Source organism: Protomyctophum bolini (genome assembly GCF_963924005.1).
Source record: "Protomyctophum bolini genome assembly, chromosome: 13".
In the NCBI taxonomy this organism is placed as follows: Eukaryota; Metazoa; Chordata; class Actinopteri; order Myctophiformes; family Myctophidae; genus Protomyctophum; species Protomyctophum bolini.
In genome coordinates, this window is record NC_137874.1 from 4,532,047 (window position 1) to 4,547,018 (window position 14,972).

Sequence of the window (14,972 nt, forward strand, 5' to 3'; positions counted from 1 at the left end):
GTGTTGACTTTCCAATGGGAGTCACATGGTTTGACCAAACTTTTCTGTTTGATGGGGCAGAACACGGCCGTCAAACAAAAATGGTTGGTCAAACCATGTGACTTCCATTGGAAATGCATTAAACACGGACAAGACAAGTGCAATTTTAGGTGTGAATGAGGCCTGAAACATGCACCCCTTCAGAAGCCTTAAGTATTTTGGTCCTTTTTTGAAAATGAGCATGGTTTTAATGAAAACCCCAAATAATAATAATAATAATAATAATAATGGAAGAAGGAAAAATAATGGTATAAGGATACTTGGTGGAAACGGTCATTTCTTATTCTTTGTCTTTATTTGAAAAAACAAATATCCTTTTTCTGAATAGAAAGCGATTCCTTAGAGAGATTCGTTCTTACGGAGTGCAAACAAAATGGAGTAACATTTTGTAATTATATATTTTAGAGAAACGCGTAGTCACTGGGCTTTAACATCCCCCCCCCCCCCCCCCCCCTAGTTCCCCAGGTTTCAAAGCTTCAGTTTGCAATTGTTACTATTTAAAATACTTGATTTGCTTGTTATTTAAATCTTATTTTATTTTTATTTTTTTTGGTTTCTTGTACTATTGCTGTGAAATGGAAGAAGGTCCATAAGCCTTTGTTTCGTGTCATTCTGTACGACAGATAAGAGGCAAGAGAGAGAGAGAGAGAGTTCTGCTACTCTTTTTTGTAATATTGTAATAATAAAATAAAGATCTAATTTATGCTTTGATATGAGTTCCACTTTGATGCCTAATTGTCTCATTGGGTGTGATTCAATTACAACTACTTATTTGTCATTACTTTGAAGACCTCTTTGACAGTGGTGGAAAATAACATACATATCCTTATCCTCAACTCAAGTAGGCTACTGTACAAAAAACACTCCTTGGGCTAAATTAGGCTTGCCCAAATGTGCCCAAAAGTTATGAAAATGTGATGACGGTCACAAATGTGAGTGTTTTTCATGCAAAACTAATGCTCAGCAGTCCAGGCACCTTAATTGGCTGGTAAGCCAGTCTGGCAGTGTGCCGCGGGTTCGACTCCCGATCCCGGCATGTCACCGGTCACCCCCCCTCCCCCCATCTCTCTCCCCATTATCCCTCCATAAAAGAAATATAAAAAAAAAAACTAATGCTTGGAATGGATTCAGAATCATGAAACCCCCCCCCCCCCCCTAGTTTGACACGTCACATGCTACATAAATCATAATGAAATTTAGAGAAAAATGCCTTACGGTTACCGTATATAGGTTGTTAATTAACGGTGGCCATATGGATTTGGCCGCCGTGTCGACCGCAAAGGTCGCCCATAGAAAGGCTGACAACAGCCTACCAGAGCTATAGGCCAGTATAGGACCTATACTGAACCATAGCTATATAGAGGATGACAACGGCGATAAAAGGCCCCTCTTTCAACAGGATAAAGTGAACATAGTGAAGATGGCTGCATGCCTCTCACATAGTAAATCGGTTTCATTAAAAGCTCAGAAAATGTGGAAAGAGTGAAAATAAACATTCATACATGTAATGTATAGGCCCGGATCAAATCAACAGGGTTAAGGGTGCGGTTTCTGTGAGGTCATCGTTTGCCTTTTAGTTTAAAAAAAAATCACACCTGTGTGAACCAAGTGGTGCAATCCCCCCCCCCCCCCCCCCCCTCTCTCTCTCTCATTACAGACACAGCACTACCCCTCTCTCTGTTTCTGGCTCCCCCTACTGGTATAAATACGTAACATACTCGTGCTCAAAGACACACACACACAGGTACACAGGTACACAGGTACACGGGTACACGGACAAAGCTGGATGTAGAAGTGGTTGCACCACTTAAAAACAATAACTATAATAATAGCCGCAAGCAGCAATACCAACACCTATAGATAGAGTATAGACAACAACCAGCTTCATATTCCTTCATATTCCTCCAGTAGTTAGTATATACCATTCTGCAACATGGTGCAAAAAGCTGCTGGGGCGGTTTGTCGGCAGAGGAAGAATATAACATAAGGCATAAAGGACATACTATATAACACACCTGTGGTCCCCATGTCGGGATTATACTCTTGTGTTGTTATATATTAAATATTGTATTGTTATTGTTGTGTATATACGGCCGTGTACGGTGAAATAGATCCATCGACGTGTTCAATATAGTGCATGTCGTATGTGCTTTGTGGATTTGATGCAACGCTCCATTTGTGCACTGCGATGTGTGTGTGTGTGTGTGTGTGTGTGTGCAGCGCTACGATCAGAGACATATCTGTCTATATGACAACTGAAATAAATGACTCCATTATTTACAACCCCCCCCCCCCACACACACACACACACACACATTTCGATTTCTTTATTTGAATCCACAAATTACAATTAATTTTACAAGGAAACAAATATAACGGGGTTGACAGTTCATGTTCACTTAAGGATACACATGGCACCTCCTTCTCCACACAGACAAACTGCCTATAACAGACGAGACAGAACAGTATTTGGCAAGTTGTTTGGCTTTGCTTTTTGTCATGCCAGCTATTCTTAGGCCACTCATGGTCAGTTTATGCACATGGCCCAGGCTTCCGAATATCAGTATGGCAAATCTACAACGATACCCCAAGTTTGTTATGCTTCCAAGTAATGGTTGATACTTAGAATATTTATCTTGGAATGCCTGGTCCATGTACAAATCAAAGACACAGCCCACCTCCAGAATCAGGACCTCCTTGTGTCTGGTGTCAACAAAGACAACATCAGGTGTATTCGGGATGTTAGCAAAGACATCGCATGCACAGCTAAACCAATCTGGTAACACTCTTGAGTGTTTATACATTGCTGCACTAGATGGCACATGCTTTCGAACTGCATCAGACACTAGGTCAACAATCCGGTCGTGGCGAGCAATATATAAGTTTTTGTATGCACTACATCCATTTGTTATGTGTGCAATGGATTCTAGGTGTTGTTCAGAATCATGATGGTTTATACAGAGTGGAGTGTGGGTGTCGGGATACCAGATTGACAGATTGTACTTGGTTGGTAATACTTGTAGTCTTGCTTTGATGGTAAATTTTAAAACATCCTCCCCAATAGCAGCATTTTTGTACATCGAATGTGAAACAGAGTGATCAGCTGAATCAACACAGGCCAACTTTCCCTGCAGTCGAAGGCCACGCCAATGTTCTTTGGCTTCAGTCTGTTTCGTGCTAAGCAGAACCCTTCTTGCCGTTTCTTCCTGTAGTCTAGTGTCCCCTCCCTGGTGGGTGAGGGTAGCCTTCACTACCACGCTGGAGTCTGTAATTAATCCATCTGAGATGGGCACATTTTCGTTGTTTTTTGCCCATTTTAGCTGGACTCCTGTCCGATGGCAAAGGTCGTTGAGATCTGGCCAATCAGACCAGACCCCGAAGCCCTTGGCTTGTGAGTCCAGTTTCCCAGAGTCTTTCCTCCTAAAGCCCAGGAAGTTATTCTGGTCTGCAGCAGCCAGGGGTACCTTCCTCCTGCGCAGGTCCAGTAGGAGTGATGCCCTGGCCATTTCTCTGACGGTGCCATCATCATTATTGAGCATGTGCAGTAGGTGGCTCAGCCGTGTTGCTGCATAAGTCCACTCTACATTTGGGACCCCCAGCCCCCCTTCGCCATATGAAAGGAAGAGTATGTCTCGTGTGGAGTGTGAGTTTAGGCCAACCCATTTTCTGGCCAGCTGGACAGTTCTATTTGTCATGTCTCTCAGTGCATGTTGTGGGATGTGTACATTGGCAAATAGGTGTTGTATCTTCGCCAGGGCCACTTCTCTCACAGCCTCGAGCTTCATGACTATAGGGAGGGGGGACAGATCGATCAGGTCGAGTCGACGGTGAAACTCTCTAGTGAGCTCCTCGACTTGCTCCCCCCACTCACCAGCAATGTTGAACTTATGGCCCAGGTATGGGTACGTCTCATTACGGGTGTACACCCTGATGGGTTGTCCCATAATTAGGAAGGAGGGAGGCTTGTCTTTCTTGGCCTTGTACCAACGGTTGCCGCCGCTGCGGCGTTCGTGGAGCACGGCACATTTTGTGTGTTTCACCTCCAGCCCGGACCAGTGGAGGAATTCATCGGTGCGTGCCAGCATGTTGGTGATGACGTCCTCCTCCCTTGATGACACCTGCCGACTCCCGATCCCGGCATGTCACCGGTCACCCCCCCCCATCTCTCTCCCCATTATCCCTCCATAAAAGAAATATATATAAAAAAAAAACTAATGCTTGGAATGGATTCAGAATCATGAAACCCCCCCCCCCCCCTAGTTTGACACGTCACATGCTACATAAATCATAATGAAATTTAGAGAAAAATGCCTTACGGTTACCGTATATAGGTTGTTAATTAATGGTGGCCATATGGATTTGGCCGCCGTGTCGACCGCAAAGGTCGCCCATAGAAAGGCTGACAACAGCCTACCAGAGCTATAGGCCAGTATAGGACCTATACTGAACCATAGCTATATAGAGGATGACAACGGCGATAAAAGGCCCCTCTTTCAACAGGATAAAGTGAACATAGTGAAGATGGCTGCATGCCTCTCACATAGTAAATCGGTTTCATTAAAAGCTCAGAAAATGTGGAAAGAGTGAAAATAAACATTCATACATGTAATGTATAGGCCCGGATCAAATCAACAGGGTTAAGGGTGCGGTTTCTGTGAGGTCATCGTTTGCCTTTTAGTTTAAAAAAAATCACACCTGTGTGAACCAAGTGGTGCAATTCCCCCCCCCCCCCCCCCCCCCCCTCTCTCTCTCTCTCATTACAGACACAGCACTACCCCTCTCTCTGTTTCTGGCTCCCCCTACTGGTATAAATACGTAACATACTCGTGCTCAAAGACACACACACACACACACACACACACACAGGTACACAGGTACACAGGTACACGGGTACACGGACAAAGCTGGATGTAGAAGTGGTTGCACCACTTAAAAACAATAACTATAATAATAGCCGCAAGCAGCAATACCAACACCATAGATAAGAGTATAGACAACAACCAGCTTCATATTCCTTCATATTCCTCCAGTAGTCAATATATATATATATATATATATAGTATATACCATTCTGCAACATGGTGCAAAAAGCTGCTGGGGCGGTTTGTCGGCAGAGGAAGAATATAACATAAGGCATAAAGGACATACTATAATAACACACCTGTGGTCCCCATGTCGGGATTATACTCTTGTGTTGTTATATATTAAATATTGTATTGTTATTGTTGTGTATATACGGCCGTGTACGGTGAAATAGATCCATCGACGTGTTCAATAGTGCATGTCGTATATGTGCTTTGTGGATTTGATGCAACGCTCCATTTGTGCACTGCGATGTGTGTGTGTGTGTGTGTGTGTGTGTGTGTGCAGCGCTACGATCAGAGACATATCTGTCTATATGACAACTGAAATAAATGACTCCATTATTTACAACCCCCCCACACACACACACACACACACACACACACGCGCACACACACACACACACACACACACACACACACACACACACACACACACACACACACACACACACACACACACACACACACACACACACAATTGATACCATTTTGTCAATACTGTACAAGGACATGAGACATGCAGGTTGGTTGAGGGAATGTTTGAACATGTATTGCCATAGATCAGGCGTGCCCAAAGTGGGGTTCAATCCGCGGGGACCCCCAGGGGTCCTTGAGAGAGTTCCAGAGGGGGTCTCCTGCAGCTAAATGATAGTTTGGAACCAAAAAGGGCACCTTATGGGGTCTGCATAACTCGGGTCCATTTGGTTCCATTTGTACACTCTCGGAAGTTAAATTAACATTGATTTTACAATATAAATGCAGGACCCCAGAGATAGAAATGCCATTATAATAATAATAACAATAATAATAATAATAATAATAATAATAATAATAATAATAATAATAATAATAATAATAATAATAATAATAACAATAATAATAATAATAATAAAGATTTATTTATATAGCACCTTAAAAGAACAAGGTCACAAAAGTGCTTAGCAACAAAGGAAACACAACAATGAACACAATAATAATAGCAAAGCATTGGATAACAGAAAGTGAAAAATACATCAGAAAATACATACACATTCACAACGATAAAGGATTAAAAGCAGCGTTATAGTATAAGCCAGTTCAGTGGCCTTGTGGTTTAGAGGGTTCGCCCTGAGACTGGGACAGGTTGGGGTTCAATCCAAAGTGACCTGGTGCAAAGACCCGGTCACCTATAGTACAGTTTTTTTTAAACCAGTTTTTATTGTTCTCATAGGGGTCGAGTAGGAGGATCTCAGCTCGCGGGCATAGGCTCATAGGGTTCGAGTAGGACGATCTCAGGCTCATAGGGGGAGGATCTCAGCTCGCGGGCATAGGCTCATAGGGTTCGAGTAGGACGATCTCAGGCTCATAGGGGGAGGATCTCAGCTCGCGGGCAGGCTCATAGGGATCGAGTAGCTCCGAGATGTAGGACGGAGCAAGGCCGGTCGTGACCTTGAATGTAAAGAGCAGAACTTTGAAGTCCATTCTAAAGGAGTTTGGCAACCAGTGGAGGGTGGCCAGGATAGGTGTGATATGGTCTCCCAGTGGAGGGTGGCCACTGGCCAGGATAGGTGTGATATGGTCTCCCAGTGGAGGGTGGCCAGGATAGGTGTGATATGGTCTCCCAGTGGAGGGTGGCCAGGATAGGTGTGATATGCTCTCCCAGTGGAGGGTGGCCACTGGCCAGGATAGGTGTGATATGGTCTCCCAGTGGAGGGTGGCCAGGATAGGTGTGATATGGTCTCCCAGTGGAGGGTGGCCACTGGCCAGGATAGGTGTGATATGGTCTCCCAGTGGAGGGTGGCCAGGATAGGTGTGATATGCTCTCCCAGTGGAGGGTGGCCAGGATAGGTGTGATATGGTCTCCCAGTGGAGGGTGGCCAGGATAGGTGTGATATGCTCTCCCAGTGGAGGGTGGCCAGGATAGGTGTGATATGGTCTCCCAGTGGAGGGTGGCCAGGACAGGTGTGATATGGTCTCCCAGTGGAGGGTGGCCAGGATAGGTGTGATATGGTCAAACTTTCTTGCCCCTGTTAAGAGGCGGGCTGCTGCGTCCTGGACCAATTAAACGGGGGTCCGTATAGCCTAATGCATGTCAAACTGGGGGTCCTTGAAATTAAACGGGTTGAGTCTCTGGCATATCTCTTCAAATGGGAGTTCGCAGACTATAATACATGTCAATTTGGGGGTTTGGGAACCACTGCCATAGATATACACTATATATAATTACAGGGAATATAGCTATTATGAGATTATTTCTCTGAGTACGTCAGGACAAAACGCACAATGGTCATTTCATTGGCGTATTATACAAATCTCCTATCAAACTATATATCCTATCCTTCATGGTACCATATAGGCCTCACTTCCCCCCGCCAACAACAACGTGAAAAGGAGGGAGAGCTATCTGTCTGAAAGCCCAATCACACACACATGCAGGCTATAGTGTGAGTTCTCAGTTCAGCAGGCATGGGGAGGTGTAGCAGCATGCAGGCTCCATCAGGCAATAATACAAAGTTAATGACGCAGAATGGCGTCTTTCTCCATGCCAAAAGGAGACGTCAATACAGGATGTTTAAGAATGCAGTTCCTAATTACGCTTTTTCAAATTCGCCACCGGTGATGTGATTGATGATTTCAATGGAAAGCCAGGCATTATTGATTCACTCCACACACAGACAAGTCTTATTGATTGCAACTGTAGAATGAATAAAACTTCTTTTTTTCCCTCTCTCCTTTTTTTCTTTCAACCCCCCCACCCCCCCCCCCCCCCCCCCGACCGAGGGAGAGAATGTGCAATCAGAACATCAATGTATGTGACCTATATGGGTAGATTGGGAGCTAAATCACCTCTTTGTACAAGCATGCGAGTCAAGGCCTTATAATGCGCCCGTTTCGACCGTTATCAATCGACCGCAGTGATGACGTAGGGTCAGTGAGGTTGTTTTCGACGAGTATGGGCATGCTCTGCTGCCGATTGATGAAACGAAAAGCCGGGGAAACAACAAGGATTAAAGGTATATTCAGTGATTTCACTCAAAAAAACCTTAGGTTTCGTTTTTGGCTGGGACCCAAAGCCTTTCGTCCAATCAGGATAGAGAGTCAAAAACGAAACCTAAGGTTTTTTGACCCCCCTGGGGGGGTTAACTGGGGACAGGGAGGAACTCCTTATATGGTCAGCGCACACTCTATAGTAGAGAGGATTATCACAACAAACCAAAAAAAAAAGTGATATTTGAATTAAGTGAAATCACTGAATATACCTTTAAGGTTGGCGAACATGCGTTAGTATTAAGTTATTTGACGCTGCCCCGGTTTCAACACTGCCCAGGCCAGACGGTATTGCTGCACTCGCCCCCCCCCCCCGCCGCCAAAGATAAAAGCATGATGTCACCACTGTCTAATTTATCTGTTCACCCCAAAGAGATCGAGATGATTTATCTCTCCTTTTGTTAATTGGACAGTATAGTCTCGCGTTGCCAGACTGTTTCGTCTTTACAGTCGCACAAATGTATCCAAATATAAATTATAGAAAACATCTAAGCATTATTATAATATAGCTTGTTGCTTAGCGGAAAAGGAAGAAATTAATAAATGTAAAGATATTTTAAAATATACTGTATTTTCGTGAACGGAAATGCCAGCTTCCTCACTGGGATTTCGGGAGGCGTATAGTTCCAGACTCTATAATAACATTCGGAGATTGTGGAATAGTTGTCTGGTAATCGGGTCACGAGGCAGCCAGCGACTGTACTCCGAGTCTCTCTCGTGTGACTGAACTTCTCACCCTATATCTCTCTCTAAGGGAGATGCCAGACACACGTCGAAGAAAACTAACTTCACGACAGGTATTCTTTCGGTCATGACCCACACTTCAAGACCATACGTGTAGGTGAGAGTAGGAACAAAGATTGCTCGGTATAGACCAGGGGGGCAGTCAGACAGATATTTTGTGAAGCCACTATATGGAAATCGGGACTTCCTGAAAGTTCATATAATGGCCTGTTGTGGCGCTGTCATTGGGCCCAAAAAACTGTATTACCTTAATAAACATGGTCATGAATACTTTCTGCTTCCAGTCACTAGTTTAAAGTCTCATTTCTCATGTCATAATACTCTTTTTGGAAAATTATGGTCCCATTTATAAAATAAATGACCATAAAGTCCCGTATGTTCTGAGGGGCGTGGCTACCGTTACAGTCTCTGAACGGGAGCCACCCCCCCGTTCGAGTCAAAATAAAAACCAACGAAGAAGAAGTGGGGAAGTCCCGCATCGTTGTCTGGGCCAGCCAATGGCCAGCTGGGCCCAAACGTATCTACAAAGATGGCGATTTACAATTCAAGGACTGACAGGCTTCATCTTACGTCCATATCAGACCCGGAGAACGCTCTCTTTTCGTCACAACAGTGGGGGTACAGCGACTGCAATACTGCTCCCCCTGCAGCTCCGATTCTCCGGCTGATCTCCTTCTCCGTCCTCCCCTCAATCGTGAACAAGAACCTGAGATACTTCTTTAAATATATTTTTTATCCCACGATTTTGTAACCCATTTTTCACCCCTGTGTCAATCATCTAATGGGATCCTGGGCTCTAGACACCCTCCACCAACCTAGTCCCCATATATGGGGGACAAGGGGAGAGTGTTCAAGTTGCTCCTTTACACCTGACAGGGGGGAGTTTCCCTGGTTGGACGTAGCGCGTGGAAGGAACACGTTATTCCAACCAGTTCCTTTCCCCTCCATCAGGTGCCCCGGCTGGCCAGGGGGAGGCAGTTTAGTGACCAGGATTACTGCATGTTTTTTGTGAGGGTACCTACCCTAGGGGACACGGGGAGAACATGCAAACTCCACACAGAAAGGCCCTTTCGCCAACCCCGCCTTCAGGTATGAGCACTGATAACGCGGCGGAAGAAACACACCGCCAGCACCCACAGCGTCCCGAGCGGGAATCGAACCCAGCACTACCAACTGTGCCACCATGCCTCACTGCCCTGAGATACTTCAACCTTAAATAAAAAATACTTATTACCTTCACCTTTAACTCCTTCAGCTCTCACTGGACCTGTTTGCAGTCGAGCGTACGGCGGCTGGGATGAGGATCAAATCTGATATCTGATATGGTGAGGCCATGCTTCTCAGCAGATTGAGCAGTCCTATATAGGGACCCCAGGTGAAGGAGTTTAAGTATCTCTGGGGCCTCACTAATGTTCCTGATAAAATACAAATTTTGTCTTTTTAACCCATTCTAGACGGGAACCCGTTTTGGTGTTTTAACTAAGCATTATACTTTAGCTATTGAAAAAAAACGATGGCTTCCATTATTGCATTGCAACTTTTCGGGAATAGAAAGCCTGCTGTTTTTTCTAGCTTGGATTCCCCGTCGATGACGTGCACCGGTGTACGGGTTTCTGAACTGCCCACGGCCCTCCCATGAGACCCACAGAGCGAGTAGAAAAGAATTGTGGCATTTCATCATGAACATTATAGTGAGGTCCAATTACTGTATATGAAGGTAGGTTGAAAAGTGGTGAAGTGGTCCTTTAAGTAAGAGTCCTGGCCTGTTTTTCCAGCATTATGCCTCTTATTACATGCACTTTTGATGGACTGATGAATGCTTTAATAGTTTAATTCGGCCTCGGGCTTATCATTTACTGAACTTGGTTATGTTTCCATGAACTGCATTTTTTTGTGCGTCATTTGAAAAATTGCCTACTGTTGCACATCAATATGCCAGTTATGCTTTCAGGCAAAACAAGAAGAGACAACGCTGTCACACAATGTGACGTGACAGTCAGACAGTATAGGCTACTGAATTTATGGCTGCGGTCGGCAAGACCAGTAGCAAAAATGACTGCATTTGTATACGTCATTTTGACTCTCTATTTCTAATATATCTTTTCCCTGTCAACAACACACTGTATTCCATTGCAATTATGTCAGATGAATTATTATAGGATCAATTGCAAATTGACTTGCGCAGGAAAGCAGAGAGGGGGGTTTTCATCACGCCATACCATAGTAAATCTCACTGGCGAGCGCACTCGCCGCTTCGGATGGTAAAGTATAGGCTGCGGTTATGATTAAATGCTCTGCAGGCACTGCCTGCCTTTTTGTCTTCTTTCTGAAGGCCAAAGTTAATGCAGTCCATAGAAAGAACTCTGACACACTCCCACGTGAAATGGCCATGTGAGGAAAGCCCTGAGGGATGCGTGTGTGTGTGTGTGTGTGCGTGCGTGCGTGTTTTGGAGTGTGGGAGGAGGGGAGAGTATAGGGAGAGAGAGAGAGAGAGAGTTCAAGCATAACTGATCCTGCAAGATATCCCTTCGTTTCTGGTTCAATTGGAATCCTGCAGTATACAAGTGTCCGCTCTTCCTATTCTGTGGTTGCTTTCGGAGCTTAAGATGATGACAGATTGTCGAGGCACTTGATATCCTTCATCGTTCATATTATCCCCAGTGGAGGTGTTTGTTCCGCCCTCAGCGATGCGTCCTCGAGGACTAACAAACAGCCGGCATGTTTGATGGACTACGGGGAGACATCTGTTCTCGTTTTTTTTTTTTTTACCGTAGTATAGAGACTGAGAACAATGTGGGAACAGTAATCATTCAACACGCAAACTGTGTCCCTCCCCGACCTTGCTCATTAAAGGACAGAGAAGTTCAGACTTATAGGCGAAGACGAGTGACAAAAGTCCTGGACCCGGAAGTTGACAGAATGCACTGGACTCAGGGCAACAGCCCAAGCTTTAATGATCTTAAATCCCTTTATTTTAGATAGTTTTTTTTTGGTAATAGCACAACATAAACATTACAGAGACTTTAGTTGTTACTGTGCAATACTTTTAAACAGTTGTCATGTTGCACACGTGCCTAAAACGTTGCTGATATTTGCGCCGCCCTCGTTGAAAACAATGCATTTCAACCTCCAGCTTGTCACTTGTCACTTGTCTCCAGGGCTCCATGAACAGCGCTCGAGTGCTGTTTTCTGGTTTTCTGCCCCCTCAATGACGCCGCTCTGCTAGTCTACGCTATACACACACCACTCTGTCCTAGTCCAGAGCCATTGAAGGCGAGTTACAATACGACATCTCTGTTCCCATCATGGGGCCAGTTCTTTTTATAGGATATGAAAAGTCACCAGCTTGTCATTGTATAGTGAATTTGGAAGCGATGAGCTGCTTTTTGAAATAGCTCTGTTTGACTTTGGAACCTCATATCTAGGTCTACACTGAGGTTCCTATAACGGAGTGAGTAGCTATAGTCTACATACCAGTGAGACGCCTGGGGACGAGAAGCATTGATTTAGTCGACTAAAACAAAGGAAAGATTTTCGTTGACTACTTTTTTCCACTGACAAAAACTATTGGAAACTAAATTAAAAACTAAGCTATGATGACTTAGCCTAAATATACTGACATTGTATAAGTAAGTGATTTTACACTTGGTTGCATGCTGAAAATAGTAGTCGCAACGCGTCGCAGCTCGGCGCATTGTGAGCTTGTAGATTGGCTATTTTCATTCAGCAAGTGTCATTACGACCGAATCAAGGCCCGCCAAAATACATTTATAGATTTAGTCGACTAAAATCTCATGACATTTAGTAAAACTAAACCAACACTAACACATTCCAGGACGACTAAAATGTGACTAAAACTAAGTGAAAACTAATCAAGAGACTATGACTAAAACTATAATAATAAGACAACACTGGCAAGAAGCGACGTGCGTACAACTGCAGAAATAATGAAGGCGTTCACCTATAGAGCTCCATATATATGGAGACAACAGCGATATCCAGCGCTGACATCAGACGATAGAAACCTCATATATCGGATATACCGCCTGGCACCGTCATGGTGATACGTATGTACCAACTGTACGTACGTCCTAATAAAACTCTAAACTCTAAACGTACTGTGATACGTATATACAGTTGGCTGGGCATCGTCATCATGACACGCATCCATAGTGAACCAGATAAAAGAAGAATCCCAAGAGGTTCTGTGGAGGTTCTGCATGTGCGACTATACACTGCTCAGCGTGGACCCAAGCAAGACACAGGAATGACAGGATACAGGATACAGCACACATATAGGACACAGGGCACTCAAGGCACCACACTCATGTCACGATGACCTGGGGTGAGTGACGGGGAGAGCGTGACGGGGATTGTGTTTTAGGTGTCAAGAACGCAAGGTTTCATAGTTAACTGCGACCTCCGGTCGCAACAATAAGACCCCTTTTCCCACCGGTTGGTTCCCATTGGGAACCGGTTCAGTTATTTTTGTTTTTTAGTCCATGAGCCAGAGCTCCAAAATTGGTGGGCAAACTATACCCTATATATTAAATTGTTTATAGGATTTATACAAGTAAATTATTACATGATAACCCTTCCACAGTAGTAGCTTTTTCATATTATCGATTATTTTGCATATTTTCCTACATGATGCCTCATTTGCATATTTAAAAATGTAAAATTTGTAATACAATAAATCATTGTCTTCGTGTAAGTATACTCAATTGGGTAAGTTTCATGGTGATAACAATTGTTTTGCCCGCTCAATTCATAATTAACGTTTCAATTTTGGAGCTCTGGCTCATGGACTAAAAACCAAAAAGAACTGAACCGGTTCCCATTGGGAACCAACCGGTGGAAAAAGGGGCCAGAGTGTTTTGGGGCAACTGCTGGAGAATATTGGTTCACCGATCTTAACAAAACGTAACAAAATCAATGGCCGATGAAAAAAGGGGCCCCAGGTGCTCTTTTCAGGGGCCCTCAAACCTGCAGTATGTGCGTTCCAATTTCCCAGATGGGACATTTGAGAGCCAATTATAACCCATTTAGACCTGAGGACGATTCTACAAAAATGTCTTCTAAATCCTGACAGTTTTCTGAAAAACCTCGTGTTTCTATTATGTCAGTCGTTCTCAAGCATTTTCATGTCAAGGACCCACAGAATTATATGTAATTGGCCGCCGACCCCCCATGCGAAAATATGTTGTTCCAGCCCCCCCCCCCCCCCCCCAGCAGCAAAGATTTGAGTTAAAAACGTTTGCTGTGAAATAATATATATTCAGAAATGTGTGCCACATTTTCACGTAATTCTTTTTATCAGATCTACAAGCTCGTAGTAGCTCGTATGAGCGCCCAATGGTAATTTTGGCCCTGCGGCCTGCGTTCAATATGATCAACACCTTCCCCACCGTGTTCAGTAGCCGAACAACTTCAGTCAGATTGTGTGTGATGATGATGTGCGTATATCTATAGATATTTCAAATAAAACGAGGAGTATGTACGAAGTAGGTGCAAGTAGCTTCAGGGATATATAGGCAGCCGCAAGGACCTTCTATTACATTTAGAAGTATGGCTTATATCATGACTTGTATCAGCCAGATGTGTTTGCGCACTGTAATGAGATCACTCAAGTGTTTGTGCAATTTTTAGGTATTTGTTCTTGAGTAGGCCTATTTCAAATTTCCAATAGGCCTACTTCTACTTTACATTTCAGAGGCAAATATTGTACTTTTACTACACGACTATTACTTGAACAATTTAGTTACTTTGTAGATTTGGAATTGGACTACAAAATATACATTAACTACTTCAGGCTCTTCAGCCCTATATTGGCCATTTGAAAATAGCTGATCTACAAGCTCACAATGCGTCACGATGCGACACATTGTGAGCTTGTAGATCGGCTATTTTCATAATTTGTTTAGGCCCATACATTTGAAAACTTGACATGGGACATTCTGCATAATGAGTAATGTAATTGCTCATTATGCATGTAATTTTACTCAAGTCAATTCTTTATTCTGAACTTTTACTTAGTAGTTCTATGCAGTTTGCAGAATTACAGTACATTTCAAGCAC

At 43.9% G+C, this 14,972-nt stretch overlaps 1 protein-coding gene across 1 annotated transcript in view; it reads left to right on the forward strand.

Annotated features, from left to right (window-relative positions):
- fam222ba (family with sequence similarity 222 member Ba) overlaps nucleotides 1-666 on the forward strand; it is a gene marked incomplete at its 3' end in the record, with an annotated part of 73,814 nt that extends 73,148 nt beyond the window's left edge. The window contains 1 exon segment of the mRNA XM_080781003.1: nucleotides 663-666. Coding sequence (XP_080637129.1) covers nucleotides 663-666 — 4 coding nt within the window.
- Nucleotides 667-14,972: the final 14,306 nt, after the last annotated feature.